We start from the raw sequence: 22,660 nt of genomic DNA, 5'->3' as shown, positions 1-22,660 counted from the left end.
TTGGGGTTATGTTTTATTTTTGTTGGGCTCTTTGGTAATTTCTGTTTAGATCTAATCATACCCAGTGAAGTCCTGGGTGCTCTCTGAGCTTCATTGTTTGCTGGCAGACGTTTCATTACCCGACTGGGTAACATTGTCAGTGCTGGTGAGTGGGGATTGCTCCCTGTTGACATACAGAAGGTTGCCCTGCCAGTGTGGGTTGGGGCGTGGTTTCTCCTTGGTACTTCCTTGATTAGGGTATTGTTTGATTGATTGATTGACTGTTTAATAGTCTGTCTCCTTGTTAGTTCCTTGACTTGGGTATTGTTTTCTGCCTGATTGTTTCTCAAGGAACTACCAAGGAGAAAACCACACCCCCACCAGCACTGAGTACACTCAAGGGAGGTGTCATGGCAAAAAGTTTAGTATCCCCTGAAATAAAGCAAAATATATTCTTTCTGCTGTATCTTTTCGCCTCACGTTGTCAGTCTGTCCTTACTCACAGGCTGCGACGTCATGTCCCTCACCGTCTCGTTGTCATCGTAGAAGGCAAACATACTACAGAAGGAACAAAACAGAACAATCCATGTAGAATTATACAATCCTCTAATAAACCTACAAAACACATCCACCTTTTTCTTTTTAACTATTTAACGCTGTTTTCACTGTTATTTTTATGAACTATGTACAATTTTATTTGTATACGCATATATGCACATACGCTGGTCGAAGGCCGTAAGAGAGTTTACCCAGCTACAAGAAGCGCTGATGTCATATGTGTACAGAGTGAAAAAATAAAGTTAAGGAGAACAAAGGATGGTTAAGATGAGGAAACAGAAAATGCAGAGGATTGGAAATAAAAGTTGTTGTGGAAGTGGATGTAGAGGACTAAAACACTCGCTCCAGGGGAAGTTTTTTTTTTCCCCAAATGGCACAGCAGTTCGGTGTTTATGCTGCTTTTCTTGCTGGGAAATCCTTGTGAGGTCCAGCAGCCAGATATGAAGACCATTTAGCCGTGACAAGTCACGTTGCCCGGGGCGCACCACGAGGAGGCTAGTCTGCATTGCACCGAGCTGGGCTGAGGGAAAGTGACTGGCCCAAGGTCACCCAGCCGGCTTTCAGGCCCAAGGCGGGACTAGAACTCTCATACCATGCCTGATTGGCTCTTGGGCTAAGAGGGAGGGACTGGCCCAAGGTCACCCAGCCGGCTTTCACGCCCACGGCGGGACTAGAACTCTCATACCATGCCTGATTGGCTCTTGGGCTAAGAGGGAGGGACTGGCCCAAGGTCACCCAGCCGGCTTTCGTGCCTAAGGCGGGACTAGAACTCTCCTACCACGCCTGATTGGCTCTTGGGCTGAGGGAAAGTGACTGGCCCAAGGTCACCCAGCCAGCTTTTGTGCCTAAGGCGGGACTAGAACTCTCCTACCACGCCTGATTGGCTCTTGGGCTGAGGGAAAGTGACTGGCCCAAGGTCACCCAGCCAGCTTTTGTGCCTAAGGCGGGACTAGAACTCTCCTACCATGCCTGATTGGCTCTTGGGCTGAGGGAAAGTGACTGGCCCAAGGTCACCCAGCCGGCTTTCATGCCTAAGGCGGGACTAGAACTCTCCTACCACGCCTGATTGGCTCTTGGGCTGAGGGAAAGTGACTGGCCCAAGGTCACCCAGCCGGCTTTCGTGCCTAAGGCGGGACTAGAACTCTCCTACCACGCCTGATTGGCTCTTGGGCTGAGAGGGAGGGACTGGCCCAAGGTCACCCAGTCGGCTTTCGTGCCTAAGGCGGAACTAGAACTCTCCTACCACGCCTGATTGGCTCTTGGGCTGAGAGGGAGGGACTGGCCCAAGGTCACCCAGTCGGCTTTCGTGCCTAAGGCGGGACTAGAACTCTCCTACCACGCCTGATTGGCTCTTGGGCTGAGAGGGAGGGACTGGCCCAAGGTCACCCAGTCGGCTTTCGTGCCTAAGGCGGAACTAGAACTCACAGCCTCCTGGTTTCTAGCCCAGAACCTTAGCCACTAGACCAAACTGGCTCTCCAGGGGAAGAGTAAATGGATTTAGAGAGAAAAAGGATGAAAAGTTTTGGGATGAAACTGAAGCCAGGGAATGTTGGAAAAAAAAATTTAAACATCTGCACGGGAAGCGATGAGAGTGTAGAATAGTGATGTTGAGGAGGGAGATGGAAACAAACACTGGAAATGTTACCATCAACAAAAATGTGAGGATGTCAAAAAGGGGAAGCCCGCCGGTGGAGGTGGTGTAAAACACAAATGTCGCTTGCCCCTGTAATGGCTGCGCAACTCTTAAAATATATTCCTGAAAGGAGAAAGTATGCAAGAGCGAATTCAAAACTGCAAAATAATTAAGTTTGTTAAATTCTTTTACAAAATTCTGAGTAAAAGCATACAAGAAGCGACAATGAGAAAATTTGGGAAGCGTCGTGCGATTTTAGGCAGGGTGGAGGGTCAGGGCGCGGACTGATTTTTGCTCTTCGGCAGCTCACCGAGAGATGCCTGACTGTGACAAGGCTGACTGCCTCTTTCCTGACTTAGAGAAAGCACATTAGAAAGAAAGTGAACAGGCTTCAGTTACGGAGCGTTCTGCACACATACAGAGTGTGAAGATCGGTTGCTGAAGGCGCTAAGAGGGTGGGTAAGAATTTTGCTGGGAAACGGAGCAGCTCCTTGCATGGAATAAGAGAAGGATGTGTGGTGTCTCCCTGGTTGTTTAATGCACTTGGGAGAAATGCATAAGGGATGCTTGTAGTGATGTTGGAAGCATTTCCAAGGATGCGAAAGTTTGTGCACATTGGTAAGCAGAGGTGTTGTTGGCTGAAGACGCAAATGATTTGCAGAGACTGTTAGATCGTATCACGCACTGAAGAGTGTGAATCTAAAAATAAATGTCCTGAAGACCAAGATAATTGGGCTTAATGGGGAAAATGGACCGCATGATTATACATTAGACATCCATGGTTGGAAAAAAGCAGCAAAGACAGCTGATCCTGGGTTAAACAGTACCCGTGTGCACTTTGCTTGATCTCTAGCATCCGTCAAGATGGGTGCAGCAGCCATCTTATTTCACAGCATACACGATCCACTGCTAAGATCTCCACACTGCCCCAGGTCCATAGAAGGGACCTACTTCACGTGCTGTGGTGCACATGAGATGGGCAGCCTATCATCTGACAAAATAAAGACTAAAAGAGGCTTTGGCTGCACCACCTGCGCAAAGAATGCCACTTCATTTTTACACCACCTTCTTACAGTATAAGCAGGGGAACGGCTTTGCGGGCAGCTACAGAAACTCAAAACAGGAGTGGCCCAGAGGAGGCAGGGTGTGTGTTTGCCCCTTCCCACATGCCAGGTGCTGGAAAGCATGTTTTGATTCAGCCCGAGTGGATGCTGCGGGCTGTCTTTGCGTCCAATCGGTCATCAGGGAAATGAGTCAAGCAACTCAGGTGTCATGAGCGCTGATGGTGAGCAGGAGGGGGCCTCTATCCAGGGGGGAAACACATGCGTAGTACTGAGGAATTAAGCAGCCATTCAAAGAGACACAGATCAGACCCGCCTTAACTTTTGGGGTTTACCTGTCTGGGTTTTTCCCACGCTTCTTCAGTTTGTTAGGATTGATGTCCTAACAGCCAGGAACCACTCTGAGACAAGGAATAGGTCTCTAGTGCTTTATTACTGCTGCATTAGACAGAAAATCCTAACAAACTGAGGAAGCGTGGGAAAAACCCAGACAGGTAAACCCCAAAAGTTAAGGCGGGTCTGATCTGTGTCTCTTTGAATGGCTGCTTAACTCCTCAGTACTATGCATGCGTTTTCCCCCCTGGATAGGGGCCCCCTCCTGCCCACCATCAGTACTCATGACATCAGGTCTGCATTGATTCCAATCTTTCGGGGGTTTCAAGTGGCGTTGATCAGCTTCTCCTTGCAAACCCCTTAAGGGGGAATCAGCACTTGGCTTCCCTCACCCCAAAACTGAGCCTCGTTCTCCCCACATCGAAAAGCTCACCTGGATTCCCAAGGCATGATGACCCCGTCGTCTGGGCCGCCGATCAGAATCAGCTTGTGGATGCGCAAAAGGTTTCTCTTCCACGCTGCAAGAAGAGAGGGGCAGAACTCCAGAATCCTGTTTTCTCCTCTTCCCCTTCTCCCCCCTGCCCCTGCCCCTGGCCCTGAGCGGGAAACGGAAGAGGCCTTTCCCCACCTGCTCCCTTTCAGAGGTTTGCAGAGACCTTGGAACCCTTCGTTCTGGCCCCCATTTTTGTAAAAGGAGTAAGCAATACAGCCAGTCCTGCTTATTTAATCTTCCCCAATTTGGTACTCTCAAGGCGTGGTGGGGATTGCACTTTCCCGAAGGCCCAGCATTCTGGGAGTTGTAGTCCCCAGACTTCTGGGGACTGTCAGGTAGGGGAAGAGTCTTTTAGTCCAGGTCTGGGGAAATCGTGAGCTGTTGGCAGCCCCCAGAATGGATAGGGCGGAAATACATTGCTTACTCCTCCAAGTAACAGCATATATGCCTTCAGTTTTGCAGAGATTTGAGGACACCCAGAAAAGACATTTGCTCTCTTAAAAATCGGACAGGACCTCTGTTTGGGGGTGACTTAAGTGGAAAAGGCACCTATTCTCTCTTTAAAATGGCTAAAAAATGAATTTGAGCATTTCACCACTACCTATTCCAGCAACATCATAATTTCACTGGCCCTGCCCCACATGGCCCCAGGTAGAGAGGAGGCTCCAGGCCAAAAAGAAGTTTCCCACTCTACTTGCAGACAAATAAAACACCCACGCAGCCTCCAGGAAATTTCTAGTAAAGTTGTCGTGTCTGATGTATTTAATGATCTCCTTTTCCCCTTCTTGCTTTGCTCCTTCATTTTTGTTTTAACATTTGTGATCTGGCAATTATTTTTATGCATTTATGTATCATTGAGAGCAGTGTTTCCCAAGCTGGGCCAACTTTAAGATCTGTGGACTTCAATTCCCAGAATTCCCCAGCCACTGAGAATTCTGGGAGTCCAAATCTACACATCTTAAAGTTGCCAGGATTAGAAAATGCTGGTTTAGACAGCTAACAGAAATGATAAAGGATTTAAAAACTATAAAATTAGTCAATGCCATAAAAGCTATCCCACGCGACCTGAAGCAGGGATTCTGAATGGCATTTCATGAGTTATCCAAAGGCCTGAAAGGGCAGGAAGAGTTTGAACAAGTTTGAACTTAAAGCCCACAGCTGATCGGGCTTGGCCAGGCCTTGGTGAAAGGCTCCAGCAGCTTGATGCAGGAAAGAAGTCAAGCAAAGATTTTCCAGTCATGCTTCACTCTCCATATTAGGAAATGTTTCACTTGCAAATAAAGCCTGCTTCTAAACTGCTGCTGGAGGCACAGAGCCAGCTCTATCTGTAAGTCAGAGTCTGGACAGGTTCCTAAAAAAAATATCCCTTTTGGCAGGAATTCACTGGAGATTTGGTTTGCTCGGGGGGGTTGGACAGGGAATCGTAGAGCTGGAAGGAGCTGCAGGGTAGTCCTTGACTTACGATCATAATTTGGACTGGAACTTCCATGGCTAAGCAAGGCGGTTGTTAAGTGAGTCATGCCTGATTTTACGACCTTTTTTGCTGTGGCCGTTAAGCGAATCCAGCTTCCCCCATTGACTTTGCTTCTTGGAAGCTAGCTGGGAAGGTTGCAAACGGCGATCATGTGACCCCGGAATGCTGCAACCATCATAAGTGCGAGCCGTTTGCCAAGTGCCTGAATTTTGATCCTGTGACTGCGGGGATGTGGCGATGGTTGTAAGTGCGAGGGGCAGTCGCAAGTCACTTTTCCAGCACCGTTGTAACTTCAAACGGTTGGTAAATGAATGGTCATAAGTCGAGGACTGCCTGTATTTAGGGGTTTGAGTCCAACTCTTCCTGGTGCAGGAATCCAATTAAAGCATCCTGGACTGATGGCTGGCTAACCACTATCCTACCTTGTTTGTCCCTAACACAGAGATGGAGACCTTCCAGACACTGATGAACTAAAACTCCCAGTATCCTTCATCATAAGCCATACTAGCAGGGCCTTGTGGGAGTGGTAGTTCAGCAACTTTCGAAGTGCCATGTTTTTGCATCCAAGCTGGACCCTTTGTTTCAATGTGGCTTCAGCTGCAATTTTCAGCCCCAGGAAGAACGAACACTGGCCCATGGTTTAGGAGCAAATTCTGGGTTGGTCCAAAGTATTAAGGCAACTAAGATAATATTACGTATTAACCACAAAGCAGGAATATGTGGTCTCTGTGACTCCACCACTCTGTCCTGGAATTGAAGGATGTCAAAGCGCATTTACCAGTTGCATTGGGGTGAAGCCTCTCATCATTCAACAAGGCCAGGAAGTTGCTGTTGTTGAGATAAAGATCTCGATGGTGTGGGTCTGAAAATGCAAAAGACATGGCAGGGGTAAGAGAAAAGTTGAGAGGCACCTTGTTTTGTTTCTGCACCCAACAGGGTATCTCCAACCTCACCTTCTGTAACTCCATCTGCCGTTCCCACCAGAAGCCAGGAACCTAGCTCCAACCCATTCCCATATTTTGAGACACCAAGACTGGGTTCCCAGATCATACTAAGTCATAGTTTATTTAACTGTAGCTTATTAAATCAACCTCAAGGTTTAGGGGCAACGTATGAACCCAGCCTAAATTTATTTATTATTTATTTATTAAATTTATCCACTGCCCAATCTCGTTCAATGATGACTCTGGGCGTCTCTCTTTCAATACCATGTAAATCTTTCCTATCAGACTTTAGATATGAAAGTAGATCTGAACCAATTTTTAATGCTAGAAATGAAGGATTTTTAAAAAAAAAAAAACACTTATTTTAAAAATTTGGCATGGATAATGCTGTTTTGGCTGTGTAAGCCATGCCACATAAAGCCTGCACATTGGAAACAGGGAAAATGTGGATAATATTGGCCTAAAGAATTTATTAAGGAATTAAGGCATAATTAAGGAATTGTGTTGAGGCAAAGGCCAAATCAAGACACTATTATTTAGTTTTAGCTTAGCCTATAGTGTGAATTCAGCGACTATAATTTGAAAGCCATAGTTTGTGGTTTAGCAAGTTGTGTTTACCCTACCCAATTACACTCGGCCAACAAACTTGGTTTAAGACATTCTTTGTAAACTCTTTGTAAATTTTTTAATTCTTTGTAAACCACCCAGAGTCGTTTTCGAGACGGGCAGTGTAAAAATACAATAAATAAATAAATGATATAGTATGAACCAGGCCAATAGATAGGTTCACCCATTGCAGCAAACCACAATGCTATTTGTTGGGTTATGGCTTAATGATATTTATTAGCTGAGCTACTGGATCTTCAGCAAACCATGTTTAAAACAAACCATGGCTTCACACAATGTGTGAATTCAGCAACATAGGTGAAAACCGTTTAAACCCTCAAAAGCCCCACATGAAACACAGAATAACTGACTGTAGTCGTGAGGTAAAGGTAAAGGTTTCCCTTGACATTAAGTCCAGTCGTGTCCGACTCTAGGGGGCGGTGCTCATCTCCGTTTCAAAGCCGAAGAGCTGGTGTTTGTCCGTAGACACTTCCGTGGTCATGTGGCCAGCATGACTAAACGGACGCCATTACCTGCCCGCCAAAGCGGTACCTATTAATCTGCTCACATTTGCATGTTTTCAAACTGCTAGGTTGGCAGGAGCTGGGACTAGCAACGGGAGCTCACCCCGTCACGCGGATTCGAACCGCCGACCTTCCGATCGGCAAGCTCAGCAGCTCAGCGGTTTAACCCGCAGCGCCACCGCATCCCCCTTCATGTAGTCGTGAAGCAGGCCTAATTTTACCATTCCAGTAGTTACAGATGGAGACATCCTGACCCAGCTGGGTGTAGCAAAGGCGGTAGAGGTTGGATTTCATGTACTGTGGAAAGAGCCATTTCAAGTACTTGGTGTCTGAATGGAAAAAGAAATGTGGAAGAAGCCAATTAGCAGATTCACTGATACAGTGGCTTGGTTTCCCCACAACTGTTTTAAAGTTCAGGATCTTCTTATCTTCTATCCTTTTGTAACCCAATCTGATACTTCCAGACATGATGGCCCAAATCTCCCATAATCCCCAGCCATTGTGCCTTTGGGAAGACTGAGGCACACAAGGCAACTAACTGGGGTCCCAGAGTTATTAGCAATAGGCATCCTGGCCAGCAATTTCGAAGTTGAAGTCCACCTATCTGGAGGTGACTCTGATTGGGAAAGCTAGGAGGCTGGGATGCCAGAATTCCAGAGATTTTCACCTTAGCAATGCAAAAGCAAATATAAATAAATGTGTAAATATAAATATAAAAAAATGTGCAAATATAAATATAAATAAATGTATAAATGTAAGTAAATGTGTAAATATAAATATAAACAAATGTGTAAATATAAATATAAGTAAATGTATAAATATAAACAAATATAAATAAGTGCAAAAAAGAAATTTGTAGATTGGTGAGACATGAACGATAAACTGAATAAGACAGGAGATAAGATACTGAAAATGAAATATTATATGCTGAACAGTGCAATAATAAAATATTATAATAATATAATTAACAACAATGAATACAATAATAATAAAATAATTACCAATAGCAAAATAAAAATAAATAAAAACAATAGAAGCAGCGGCCCCATTTTAATTTACCTAAGGCCGAAGCAGACAACTGGTGCCCCTCGGCCCATTTTTATGGCCTCCAGGGGCACCTCAGATGCTGTTTCAATGGCAAAATACAAAAAGGTGTAGGTCAGATTTCTATATTTTTATTACGAAAATGCTGAAGATAGCTACGGTGAACCTCCCCAGAGAATAACACACACTCATCTTCCGCTCCCCACAAAAAAGGAAAACGGCCAAAATTTCCTGGCGCTGCCATTCACCCTGCAGCCTCCAGAGGACCAAAAAAAAAAAAAAAGAAATACAGAAATTGTACCTCCCGCCAGAAACAGCCGCCTGCTCCAACCAAAGAGCAACTCAGCCTTGCTACCGGCTCTCCTGCTCATTCTGCTAAGGAAGACTCCAGAGGTGTGGCCCAAAGTCGCCCCCAAGTGGCCCCAGAGTGTCCCTGCCTCGTTGCTTACCCCCGTATTGCCCCATCTGTGGGGAGGAGAGAGAGATGAAGGTGTCCACGTTGTGGTCAGGCATCGTAGAGAGCAGAGCACGACAAATAAGTCCTCCTGCAAGACAGTAAGAGGAGCCAAGAGGGAGAGAAAAGATCACAGCTCCCTTTTTCTCCAACATAATCCGAGTCTACACGGCGTCCACATCGCAACAATACTTGTCTCTGAATCCTCACCCAAATAAAAATGGTCTTACCCTCCATTGACTTTTTGTGTCGTACATAAAAACACCAACTGCTTGCACTATGTAGATTTACAGATGAGGCCTTCGGAGTAATGAGCAGTGTGCCCAGTTTCTCATCCGAACTCATACAAAAATGTAAAAGCAATACTGAGAATTTTCACCTCATCTGTAAGGAATACATCCCTATGTGAACAATAGCAAAAATCCACTACAGGTGGTCCTCGCTTAATGACTGCACTTGGGACCAGAATTTTGGTTGCTAAGCGAACCGGTCATTAGGCGAATCTGACCTCATTTTACAACCTTTTTTACGGAGGTCATTAAGCAAATCACCGTGGGGGTTAAGTGAACCACATGGTTGTTAAGCAAATCACGTGGTTCCCCACTGATTTTGCTTGTCAGAAGCCCGACGGGAAGGTCAAAAACGGCGATCACGTGACCATGTGACACTGCCAGAGTCATAAATGTGAACTGGTTGCGAAGCACCTGAATCATGATCACACGACCACAGGGATGCTGTGAGGACCAGTTGCAAGTCAGTTTTTTCAGCATTGTCTTAAGTCCGAACCATCACTAAACGAATGGTTGTTAAGTGAGGACTACCTGTAATATTAGTGAAAATTCACTAACCAGCAATATTTCCCCTCTAATTTGGAAACATCTATGCCTTTGTGACTTTCCCAAGATTATGACAAATAGCATCAACTTGATCAAAGACCTTAAGGGAGGTATAGAGATGATTGGGTGGTGCCCATACAATCCAACCACCTCTCTTTTGTATGCATGTTTAAAGCTAGGCCCTGAGTTGCAGGCCAGTATGTTATGAAAGCCACCACCTCTTTGTTTTAGGCCTCCGATGCAAACAAGTATTGAGAAGATAAGGCAAAGTATGCACACAGTTTGAACTTTCCAGGTGAACTATTATTATGGCAACTCCATTTACAATTTAGTGTAGGCAGTGCAATCAACATGTTGTTGTGCAACTTAAACAATGCCACTCAAACCTAGACATCTCTCTCTAGACTAAGAAAACAAGCTTTGTGGCCAGGATCACATGAATTCTCACAGATCTCCGTCTACCTCATTCTCTGAATGGAATGTAGCTTGGACAGAAGAAACCTCTGAATGTGCACCCAACATTAGCTGAGGTATGAGTTCCACAGAAGATCCTTGATTGGTTTTGTAATAAAAGGTTAAGAGACCTACCATGAAAATCTCTATATAGCTAGCATAGTGGCTATGGTGTTGGACTGGGGGGAATGAAGGGTCAAGTCTCCATCTGAGAATGGGGCTTACTGGATAACCTTGGACCATTCTCTTTCTCTCTCTTAGACCAACCCACCTCACAGGACTGCTGTTGTAGAGATACAATTAGGGGACACCTCCCTTTGAGCTTTCAAAGAACAGGCAGGAATAATGCAAATAAATAAGCAAACAAGACAGGAGCACTGTTCCCTTTGGCCAGTGTAGGGAGACAAGTCACTCTTTCAGTAATGACAACTAAGGGAAACTTGCAAGGCTTAAAAACTTCAGAGTTTTTAAAAGACTTGGACACAAAAGACCAGCCATTTTAATGTGTGAAGGGTCAAAGGGCACAAATTTCTCCAGAGCAGCGGTCCCTACAATGATGCTTAGCTACAGTTCCCAGCATCCTTTACCATCGTTGGTTAAGCTGACAGAAATTGCTGGAAGTTGTAGTTCAGCAATATACAGGAAGCAAGGCTCTTCTCTGGTCTAAAGTGAGGAACCACACAACTGTTGAACTATGCAATAGATTATGAGAAAGCCACTGAAAAACAAATACAGGTAGTTCTCACTTAATGTCCATTGGTTTAGTGACGGTTCAGATTTACGATGGTGCTAAAACCTAACTTGTTGCCGGTCCTTGCACTTATGACCATCGCAGCATCCCCACAGTCACCTTATCACGATTTGGACACTTGGCAACCGGTTCGCATTTACCACCATCGCAGCATCCTGGGGTCACATGATCGCCATTTTCGACCTTCCCAGCCAGCTTCCAGCAAGCAAAATCAATGGGGAACTGTGCGATTCACTTAACGATCATGTGGTTCGATTAACAGCCATGTGATTCGCTTAATGACAGAAATTCCAATCCTAATTGTGGTCATTAAGTGAGGACTACCTGTACAACCAATTTCAGGTTTGGTACTCATTGCAGTATTAGTAATGTGAGCTGCAGTCCTGAAAAGCTGGAGGACACTGGGTCGGGGAAAGCTGCAGTGGATGACACTGGATTAGGAAGACAAATGATCTGGCCAGGTATAATCACAATCCTGCCCGTCCGCCAATTCATTCGTATTTCATCAAAGCCTTCGACACATCCTGGGGATGTAGAGATGTGGGAGGCAATTTCTGGGTCAGTGCAAGGCCCTGAAGACCCAAACCAAAACCTTCTGTAATTCTACACAAGTAGAGGAACAACAGGCTAGGTTCACACATGTTAATCCCAAACCCTGGTTTTTTAAAAAATGCAACTCACTAAATTCATGCAGCATGGTACACCCAAACAAATAAACCCCGTTATGGCTTAACATCGTCATCTTGTTCATACAACATGCTAAGGTAACAGCTGGATTATCATAATATGCTGAACCTTAAACCATCCAACCCCATTTTAACCTGGCCTAGTGCATTATATGAACTTCTTTGGCCAGTCTTTTCGTGCTGGGACCCCCGTTACGCTGCCTTGAAAGTACCAGCTACCCAAAACACAACTGTTATGTGGAGAACTGCAGGAAGAATTGCCAAAGAAGTCACCCATGTTCCCAGGATCTTGAAGGTCCTGTCATTCCAGATAATCTCCTATCTCTATCTCTGAGCAGATGGAAGAGCCAAACATTAAAAACATCTGTATGTGCAACAGGCTACCTCAATGCAGGTTAGCAGGATGATGCTTGACCTGGACTGACCTTTGAGGAGTAAGGTCAGGCAGAACTTCATTCCACAGAGTCTCTGAGCTAACATTGCTTTACCCCAGTGTTTCTCAAACCTGACAGTTTTAAGGTGTGTGGACTTCAACTCCCAGAATTCCCCAGACAGCATGGCTGGCTAGGAAATCCTGGGAGTTGAAGTCCACACAGCTTAAAGCTGTCAGGTTTGAGAAACACTGCTCTGGGCTACCATGAGGAAAGGAAAGGTGTTATGTCCCAGTTAGCCCCTGTCCACAGCCCCTTCCAATATGGAGCCAGACCTGCCCCTCACCACACATAGAGCCCCCATACCTTGTGAATAGCAGAAAAGATGGACCCCATCAACAGCGTTCTGCATAATGGGGTAAATTGCTTGTCTGAACCCCTCCACTTGCATCCACAGAGATTTCAGGCTTTCAGTCCGGTCAAACAAATCCACAACTGAAACGTTGGTTCCTGGGTGAGTCTGTAGGAAAAGCACAAGATGTTGTCAACTCTTTATTGCCTTCTTCGGACACTGGGAGAAATCTAGGCTGAAGCTTTACACCAGACATTTACTAGGAAAGTCGAAGCATAAATGTAACAATTCTGTAAAAAAATCTTACACACGAGCTACCAAGGAATATAGTCTCTCTCTTCTATCAGTAACAACAGACAACTTTCAACAGCAAGGAAGGCATCAGGGGGGTGTAAAAGATTTGCACAGAGGAAACATGAGCACTGCATCACCCAATCTCTGTCTTTCCCTTCTAGATAAAAATATCACCAACGTAAAGTTCCACTTATTGCTTATTTCTAACTTATTCCTTATTTCCAAGTTATTGCTGATTTCCAACAGGGAAGATCTGATGATCCAGTTTCTCCTAAATATTCTTGCCCCAACCAAAAAGGGCTGCTCAAAGTCTAAAGGTAGTCTTCGCTTAATGACCACAATTGGGACCTGAATTTCAGTTGCTAAGTGAATTGATCATTATGTGAATCTGACCAGATTTTATGACCCTTTTTGTGGCAGTTGTTAAGCAAATCACCGTGGGTGTTAAGCGAACCATGTAGTCGTTAAGTGAATCACATGATTTCCCCATTGATTTTGCTTGCTGGAAGCCAGCCAGGAAAGTCAAAAATGGCAATCACATGAGCATGTGATGCTGCAATGGTCATAAATGTGAACTAGTTGCCAAGCGCCTGAATTGTGATCATGTGACTGCAGGGATGCTGCAACGGTTGTAGGTGTGAGGATCAGTTGCAAGTCAGTTTTTCCTGCATCATCGTAAGTCCAAGCCATCATTAAATGAATGGTTGTTAAGCAAGGACTACCTGTAGTCACAACACAACCACAGCTATGCACTGTAGTTGTTCTGCGAAGAAAGCAGCAATCCTAAACTTGTTTTGCCTTCTGAAGACTTCCCTTGGCATTTGAAGAAAGTGCTTTGATGACACACTAAGATAGGAAAAAAATAATCCGTTGGTGGCAGTTTTTTTTCCCTCTTTTGTGTATGGAGGCAGCGTGATATAGTGGTTAGATAATAATATCAGACTTGGGTTAAAAAGATCTTGGTTCACAGTCGTACTCAGACATAGCTCTCAACCTAAACTACCTTACAGGGCTGTTGTAAGGGAAAAAAGGGGGAGAGGAAGAAGCGTGCTGACTAATCTTGAAAAAAGGATGGGATGAATACGTAAGAAAATGTAAGAAAAACAATGTAAGAAATGTCCTACCCAGTCAGGCAGAGAGGGCATGTTACGGACCCTGTCCATGAGAGACTGTGGATTGGCGGGGCCCAGGAAGAGAGCCTTCTCTGTGTCCCCTGCCCTAGGGAACACTCTTTCCCAGAGGTGGGGCGGGCCCCCACTCTCCCGGCCTTGCGGAAAGGGGTAAAAACCTGGCTCTGCCGTCTTGCTTGGGGCAGGAAGGGGGGAACCAATCCTGGGGGTGGTTAGCGCCCTAAAGAGGCTCCACAATTTTATGAATTGACTCTAAGAACTGTTAATACCGCCATCCTGGATTTTATATTTTATATTTTATACTTATATTTGTATTTAAGAAATATGGCTTTTTTTTAGTGCATTTTAATTCGTATTTATTTTTAGTTTTATTGTAAACTGCCTAGAGTTGCTTTGTGTGAGATGGGGGGGGGGTGACAAGATTTGAAATATAAATAAATATAAATAAAATGGCTATTCACCATTGTGGAAAGGACAAGCAATCCAACACCCCTTCCTCTAAAAGGAAAAAAACCTTTTTCTCTCCATCGTTTGGTAAAACTGTTGGTTGGGCACCCAAGTGCAAGATTGGTTTCACTCCCAAACCTTTAAACCAGGGTTTCTCAACCAGGGTTCCAGGAGAGGTCACTGGGGGTTCCCTGGGAGATCACAATTTATATAAACATTATTTCAAATTCGGGCAACTTCACATTAAAGAGATAAGTTTCATTATTTTTAGTTTAAGAATACTGTTAGGGCATCTATACAGGCCTACCCATGAAATAAATATAATAATTCTGCAACTTCTGGCCTATATTTGAGCCTGAATGTGCAGTGGTTCCCCAAGGCCTGAAAAATATTTCAAGGGTTCCTCCAGGGTCAAAAGGTTGAGAAAGGCTGCTTTAAAAAGAGGATTAGGCGCCAGAAGTTACTGAACTAAACTCCCAGCAATCCTACCAAACACTTTCCAGTGACATTAAGAAGGATTCTTCAGTCTGGTGTTTCTTAAACTTTTTTCTTTCAGGGCCTGTTCCCACTTTTAAAAATTATGGAGGACCCCAAAAGAGCTTTTGTCTGTATGGGTTATATTTATTGATATTGACCGCATTAAAAATTAAAATTGATGCATTCGCTGCTGCTACCGTTTCTCATGATTGTTTGATGGGATTTTTATATTGTATTATTTTTCAACATAGGCTAGCAAATAATTTTGATTTTGTGGACCCCTGAGGAGACCACACTTTAAGAAACACTGCTTTAGTCGTATCTGGAAGGGATAAGGTGTCCTTCTCTAGCTGCTAAGAAAATGATTAACAAATGGATGGAAGGGGGGAAAAAGCAGAATCTTTTCCAGCTGTTTTTTTTAACAGCTGATTTTCTCCCCAAGTAGGGACTCCATGGTCAGAAATAACCATTGGCACAAAAAGAGCAGTCATAATCAGTAAATTTAGGGTAAAAATACAGATCTGGGGAGGAAAAGGCAGGAGGGGATTCAGTTTCTTCCAACTGCATCCCAAGATTTATACAGGCAATGTCTTTACATTTACACTGAATTCTTAAGGACCAGAAACTTGACGGCTTTTAAAACAAAAGTGGATATATTCTGGGAACTCGTTTCTGCATTTGACTGCCACAGTCCTCGTTTTTAAAGGGCAAATGTGCAGTGCTCAAAATCTGACTCAAGCTCTTTCACCATCCTAAATTGCGAGAGATTATTTCTAAGAACAAAGAAAAAAAAAACACAAGTATTTGGGAGCTTCAGAGTTTCACCCTCACCTTTCCCTGCCCAGAAAAACCAGACTTTCCAGCTCAACCCCTGTGCAATATCGGCCTGTTTATCACGTGTACACTCTGTCTACAACCTGCCCAGAATGAGTCACCTAAGGCCCAGGAAAAAAAAAAAAACCCTTAACCTAGGTTCTAGTCGGGACAAGGTGATTACAGATGTTCTCCTTCCCAGATTAGCAACGGAGAAGAAAAGGAAAGGAAAACACAGATCAAGGACGAGGGAAAAGGAAAGAGCCCACGGGATGCCCAGTAGGATTGCTGGACTGGGGTGCCAAGGTTTAAAGCCTCGTATATCTGCCTGCCTGAAGATAATCAAGTCCAGGGCTAAGAAATGTGACACTCATCCAGGGGCATCTACAGGGAAGGTAAGAAATGTAAGAAGAGAACTGCCACCATGCAAGAAACAGCAAGGGATAAATTACACTGTCATGGCTGCCATCTTAACTTTTTTGACCCACGCGCACACACATCGCAAATGCCCCTGCATGCATGGATCCTGAACTTAAATTAAAACATGGCAAAGGTAAGAGAGAGGGAAGGAGAAAGAGTTCTGCCAATCCTGAAAGAGGCTTCAGGTGAGGGGTTGAAATCTCTGGAAAACTCAACATTTTTGTCCACCGTTGTAGCGTTTTGATGTGGGATCTCAAGGAAGGACACCAAAAACTTAGAAAATGTTGTGACCTTGGAAAATTTTGTAATGGTCTGTGGGAATGACCTTGGGAGACAGGAGGAAGAGCTGCAGACTAGGCAACAGTCGGGTAAGAGGCAGCTGAGTCCATGGAAGAAATGGGGGTGTGGCAAACATCACAGAAGTGACCCCCTCCTTGTTTCTTGGACTGTAAAGGTGAGGGGGGAGAGATGCACTTTCAGACCTGCAAGATTCTGTTACTACAACCTTACAATAAAGGTGGTGTTAGTACTCATGGTTTTGGCTTCTTGTCTGAACTACTTCGCAAGGCTGACAGCCCTTCTGAGACTTTGCTACACCCACATTCCTGCTGCGGGCTCAGCTGCCTCTTACCTGACCACTGTCTAGTCTGCGGCCTTTCTCCTGTCTCCCAAGGTCATTCCCACACACCATTATAGACTTCTCTTTAAAGAGAGACGTCCTGCATTGTGGACATCTAAGATATGAAAAGGATGCTGACCCTGATCCCATCATTCTCTCAACCCACAGCTCAGAGCAAAATGTCAGGGAACCAACTGCATTGTCACAAAATCCTGGAGAACTGGGAGAAATAAGAGCATTGGTTAATAATATAGAGAGAGAAAATGTAAAACAATTTCCAAGGGGGACACAAATACACAAAATAAAAGCAGACTCAGGGATACCTGGAAAACATCCCTTCCTGGATTAAATAGCTAATTCTTTTGTAACTGTCTTCCCTAATTAATCACCTTCCATATACGTTAGGATTATACCATTCATTGATTCATTGATTCATTGATTCATTGATTCATTGATTCATTGATTCATTCATTCATTCATTCATTCATTCATTCGTATAGCTGCCCAATTCACAAAATGCAATTCTGGGCAGTGAACACAGGATTAAAAAAAAAAGTGAGGAAAAAATACAAATATTTATTTATGATAGCAATGTACCCATCATCCCCATCAGTCTGATCAATATGGCTCCCCCACTCACCTCATTGATGAAATTAAGCAGGAGCTGGAAGTCAGAAGGGCTGTCAAACAGGCCATGGACAACAATGACGGGCTTGTAAGAGGCGGTGAACGTGAGGAAGAGGAAGGTGAGGCAGAACGCAGCCAGCACCTGGAGGTAGCCTCGGTGCTGTGGCATGGTCCCACCAGCTGGATGAGAGAGAAGGGTTAAATTGACCTCCAGCCCAACCCTAAGATTTCTCCTTCTCTGCCTTTGTCCATTTCAGCCCAACAGCATGCTACAGGTAGTCCTTGCTTAACAACCATTTGTTTAGTGATGGTTTGGACTTACGATGGTGCTGAAAAACTGACTTATGACCAGTCTTCACACTTATGACTGTTGCAGCATCCCCGTGGTCATGTGATCACCATTTTCGACCTTCCCAGCTAGCTTCTGGCAAGCAAAATCAATGGGGAACTGTGTGATTCACTTAATGACCTCTGCAAAAAAGGTTGTAAAAGCGGGTCAGATTCACTTAACAACCAAAATTCTGGTCCCAATTGTGGTAGTTAAGCAAGGACTACCTGTATGGGGTAGGGACTAGAAGGCATGCCTTCTCTGCCGTGCCTGCCCTCTGGAAAATTCTCCCTTCAGAAGTCAGGATATCCCCGACCCCGCTGGCCTTCCGTAAGGCCGTGAAGACCTGGTTATATGCCTGGATCTGGGGCCCAAGTGTGTTAAGGGCCCCGTTTCTTGGCTATATTAACATCCATGCATTGTTTACTTGGTGACCATATATATTTATTTAAAAAGTACTTTTTGTACTTTTGTTTTAATTATTTTAACTGTTTTACAGTTTTTATGACTGTAAGCTGCCCAGAGTCACTCGTTGGGATGGGTGGCTATAGAAATTAAATAAATAAATGGGGTTACTACCCGTCCTCGAAGTGGGAAGCATTGAGTCTATGGCATGCCAAGGACACTCACAAAACGGGGGACATGGCCCGACACACACCTGCTATTTACTTCAAACAGAATTGTTGAAATCACTTCCTATCCTCTTTCACTGGCCTCCTTGGATGCTTTTTTCCCCTCACTTAATTTTGTTGCTTTTTCTGGGCAAGAGGGCACCCTTTGAATCAAAGCTTCAGCTTGTAGCCATTCCTCATTTTATTTCCTAAACATGTCAACGGGGCCAGGGGTCATCTCGGAATAAAGATGTTTTGCAGTGAATCAGTTTCCTATTTTTAAAAAAACAAGCAGACATTTTGGGGATTGTCCTTTCCACAATTCCTCATTCATACCTTTGCAAACTCCAAAATATTCTCTTACCATCAGCACCATTACAAGGATTCCTGTCGACATACTGCAGAATTTACCAACCCAGGACTTCCCTTAAGAGCTTGTGAAATAACTAAAATTTGCAAGATGTTGGCAATCTTGCAAGTCCTTGAGAGACGTTATGCAACAAGGCAAAATCACATGAAAATTCGGCGTTTTAATTTTTAAAAAAAAAATACGGATACTAGGCGCCGTTTGGGGGTTGATGAGCGTCGTTTTGCCAATCCCTGAAGAACCCTTAAACATTGTTCACCTATAGGGGATGGCCAAATCTCTTGTTTCATTTTGCTCTGGCTCACAGTTTCATGCTCCTGGGTTTATCCCATCCTTTTTTCTCTCTCCAATTCCAAGGGATGTTGGAAATAAATTATATAAAGCTCTCTGCCTGTCAGCAGGATGACTCCGAAAATGTAACAGAACCAGACTAGATTATGGGACCAGAAAGAATTACAGAAGTCATACTCTGGAATGTACCAACACGAACTTAAGATTGTAAAATGTGAAACTAGAAAACTCAGGAAGAAGAGTTTGACTATCTTCTCCTTGACATGCTTGATTTTTATGCAAAGAGATTTTTATTTTAGAAAACAGAGCGGCAGATTGAAGGTCATCTTCGCACTGTCTAAAATCCGACAAACCACAGATTTTTTTTTCAGTCACAGTAAGAATTCAGCCAGGGCTGACTGCATCTGCCCTTAGAATGAACATTAGGCTCATATATGCCGTGTTTTTTTTAATGTGTACTGTATGTATGTATATTTGTATATATGTATATTGGTAAGTATAACAACCAGAAGATATGGTATACTACAACCATAAAAGTGCTAATAAAATCAGGAAAAAATATAGAATGAATAAATGAGTGACATTTGTAGAAACTGAAAGTATATCCATAAAATATTAATACAGAACTAGCTCAAACTTTTAACATATTATTAAATCTAGCCATATAAACCATCTGCTGCTCCTTCATATGTTGTGTTTCTAAAGGCAACCCAATAGGCACAAGTAATTAGCAAAGTATACCTATAAATATAAAACATAAAACCATATTCCCATTGCACCTGCTGACATAATAATTCACAGCACATCGTGAAAATGATTTCCGCTTTCAGTTATTTCTTTGATCACTCTTGCAGTAACTCAACGCAGACTATGCTATTTATTATCTCAAACAGAGGCACCAGGATTTATACGAGTGGGAATGGCTGGCCCTGGTCTACTCCGTATCATAGATGCAGGGTGGATGCGGAAGTGAATCCTGATCTGCTATTATTCCCCACTCAGCAGGAACTTCACTGATCCACTTTCCCACAAACAGGCAGTGTCTCTGGCAAATCAGCCCTGAAAACAAGGCTTAAGTCATCCAGAAGAAATCTGTTTTCCATTTCCCTACAACTCAAAACATAAACCAAGACCTGAAGGCATCCATCCATTTGCATCCTTAAACAAACACACCCAAATGTAAGGCATTTCCAGTTTGGAAACTAAAATCCAGAGCTAGCAATTTCATCGTAGCTAAATGGATGCTTGTAAAAACCAAGTTCACGTATCCAGCCAGCTCCACATATGCCAATGTACCCCAAGAGGAAGCTACGATCTTGCACAGTCATAGAGCTAAAGATTACTGCCCTCTTGGAAATAAACACAAAGGAGATGAAGGAGGCTGCGGGATGCTAGGATTCAGAAGACTGTCCTTCTATATAAGCCTCTTAGCCAGCCAATATTTCCCTAGATCAGCCTTCTCCAACCTGGTACCTGCGTATGCTGCAGATCAACTTGGATAGACCAGGTTCACACGTTACGCTGCGCTGCGGTTTGCCTGGCTCTGGGCCAGTACGCTGGGTTTGTGCAATAATCAAAGCTTGTAAATCATGATTGTTGGCCTAGCACAACAAATTGTTGTTTATTCAATGAAACGCAAGGCAAATGCAAGGCTTGACACAATGTATGGACTCAGCCAAATGGTGCTTATTCAATACAATTACTGGTTGTATTTATGATTTTATTGAAATTTGAAATTGTTTTTATTGTGAACCGCCCAGGGTCCCCCGGGTGGGGGAGATGGGCGGTGATAAAAATGTGATAAATAAATAAAATAAATAAATAAAAATAAACCACGGTTAAGCAAATCTCCGTGACTTGACTTGTGAGGAAATGTCAAGTAGTATCTCTGTCAGGTAATCCATATTCAACAACCTGAAAATTCAAACAAGCTTCGACTATCATTTCTCAATATCCTGGTCCTCCCCAAGAAAACTCCAGGTGGATTTTAAGGCTCTTGAGACTACATTTTGCACTGACCTTTGCAGCAACCCTACAAAGTAGGTTAGGCAGTGAAAAAGAAGGGAGAGGGAGAAAGAGAAAGAGAGGAAACACATAGGAATGTGCCAAAATTATGCCGTGATCTTCATGGCAAGTGAGTATCTCAACTCTAGCCCAGTCTTCCCCACCCTGGGGACTTCTAAATATAATGGATTATGACTTCCATAATCTTCAGTTTAAGAGGATGAGGGGAGATTTGGACCTGTCTAATGTCCTACAGCAGAACTTTTTTTTTTTGGTCTACGATCAGTTCTGTTAAGCATAGCCACAGAGGGAAGAGGGAATGGCCTTGAAGAACAGAAGGAAGAGCTGCCGCCAAGGCAACAGACCTGGTTTTGTCTGCAGGCTTGGAATGGGACGAGGAATAATTACACCTGGGGATGGCTAGTGCCGTAAAGTGATTCTGAGGGGCCTATTACACTCAAGGACTGATTAAGATCTTTTCGCCATGTAGATTTTATTATATTTGTACTTTTACTGTATTTTGTATTGTAATGGTTTTGAATTTTAATCCTGTTTTATTGTAAGCCGCCCAGAAGTCCCCCCGTAGGGGAGAGATGGGCGGTGAATAAATTTATTAAATAATAAATAAATAGTCAGATAAGAGGGGCTTGAGCCCTGGCCAAGGAAGTAACGTGAGAAAACGTCTCAGGCAAGCCCCTCCCAAGTTCACATAGATAAAGGGAGGGAGAAGGAAGCACGTTCAGACTTGTGAGATTCAGTTACTGTAGCTGTTGCAATCGAAGTAGTTTTGACCTATATGGCATGGGTTTCTTAGACTGGTCTACCTGGTAGGGCTGGCAGTAGCTTCCAAGTGCATCAGCAAGTTCTGGCAAGAGAGGACAATTAAAAAGATACTAGGAACACCAATAAAGCTGCCTCTTACCAACAATGGATCAAAGCTATCTAGAGAATGCTCCTTGAACAAATATTGCTTGCTCTCCCAAACAATTAGAAACTGTTTTATACTAAGACAGATCACTAGTTGATCTTTTTCCACCTATTAATTCTCTTTGCTGGGATTTGGTGCAGGGGAGTTCCCAACTCTGCTTGCTGCTGATAGAAACCAAACATATAACCTCTTGAATGCAAAACATAACTTAACTAGTAAGCTTTGTGCACACTTGCTAATCTCTTCTCTGTTGGCCAGGAGGAGGATTCCATGTTACCTCTTGAACCATGGCTATATTTGGGCTTAGCAACCTGTTTCTAAACAAATGAATATGCAGGAGGGAATGTGCCCAGAATGTGGAACTCACAGTTGAAGGAAAGTGTCTGCAGAGGATGGTGTCAAAAAAGTCAAGATGATGGTTATGATCACATGATCGAAGCCCTGACATAAAAAAAGGGGGGGCAAGGTTTTGATCATGTGGTTGCAGACACCATTTTGACTTCTTTGGCCCCAGGAGTGGACATTCCTATCACCTTTGATGCGCTTTGATACTATTTGAAAGCTTTGGAATTTTCTTTTTAATTAAATTAATAGAAAAATATAGGAGTGTTCAATCACCCTGATGTTGTGTTTCATTCTGGATATCACGCTTCAAGAACAATTCAGATAAAGTCGACGAGGTTCAAAGAACAGCCGTGGGGATGATCAGGGAATAGCCCCTTCCAACTCCATGATATTATGTATTAACGACG

At 43.8% G+C, this 22,660-nt stretch overlaps 1 protein-coding gene across 2 annotated transcripts in view; it reads right to left on the bottom strand.

Annotated features, from left to right (window-relative positions):
* Nucleotides 1-22,660, bottom strand: part of PPT2 (palmitoyl-protein thioesterase 2) — a 47,611-nt gene that overhangs the window by 6,085 nt on the left and 18,866 nt on the right. For both annotated transcript variants that reach the window (XM_063296321.1, XM_063296322.1), the window contains 7 exons: nt 17,393-17,559; nt 12,567-12,720; nt 9,099-9,194; nt 7,827-7,934; nt 6,310-6,393; nt 3,998-4,082; nt 483-537 (listed from right to left, as the gene is read on the bottom strand). In XM_063296321.1, coding sequence (XP_063152391.1) covers nt 483-537; nt 3,998-4,082; nt 6,310-6,393; nt 7,827-7,934; nt 9,099-9,194; nt 12,567-12,720; nt 17,393-17,548 — 738 coding nt within the window. In that variant the 5' untranslated portion in view covers nt 17,549-17,559. The remainder of the gene's footprint in view (nt 1-482; nt 538-3,997; nt 4,083-6,309; nt 6,394-7,826; nt 7,935-9,098; nt 9,195-12,566; nt 12,721-17,392; nt 17,560-22,660) is intronic.

This window comes from Candoia aspera, chromosome 2 (genome assembly GCF_035149785.1).
Source record: "Candoia aspera isolate rCanAsp1 chromosome 2, rCanAsp1.hap2, whole genome shotgun sequence".
Taxonomy (NCBI): Eukaryota; Metazoa; Chordata; class Lepidosauria; order Squamata; family Boidae; genus Candoia; species Candoia aspera.
The sequence above is the reverse complement of the archived record's forward strand: the minus strand, read 5'-3'. Positions and strand labels throughout refer to the sequence as shown.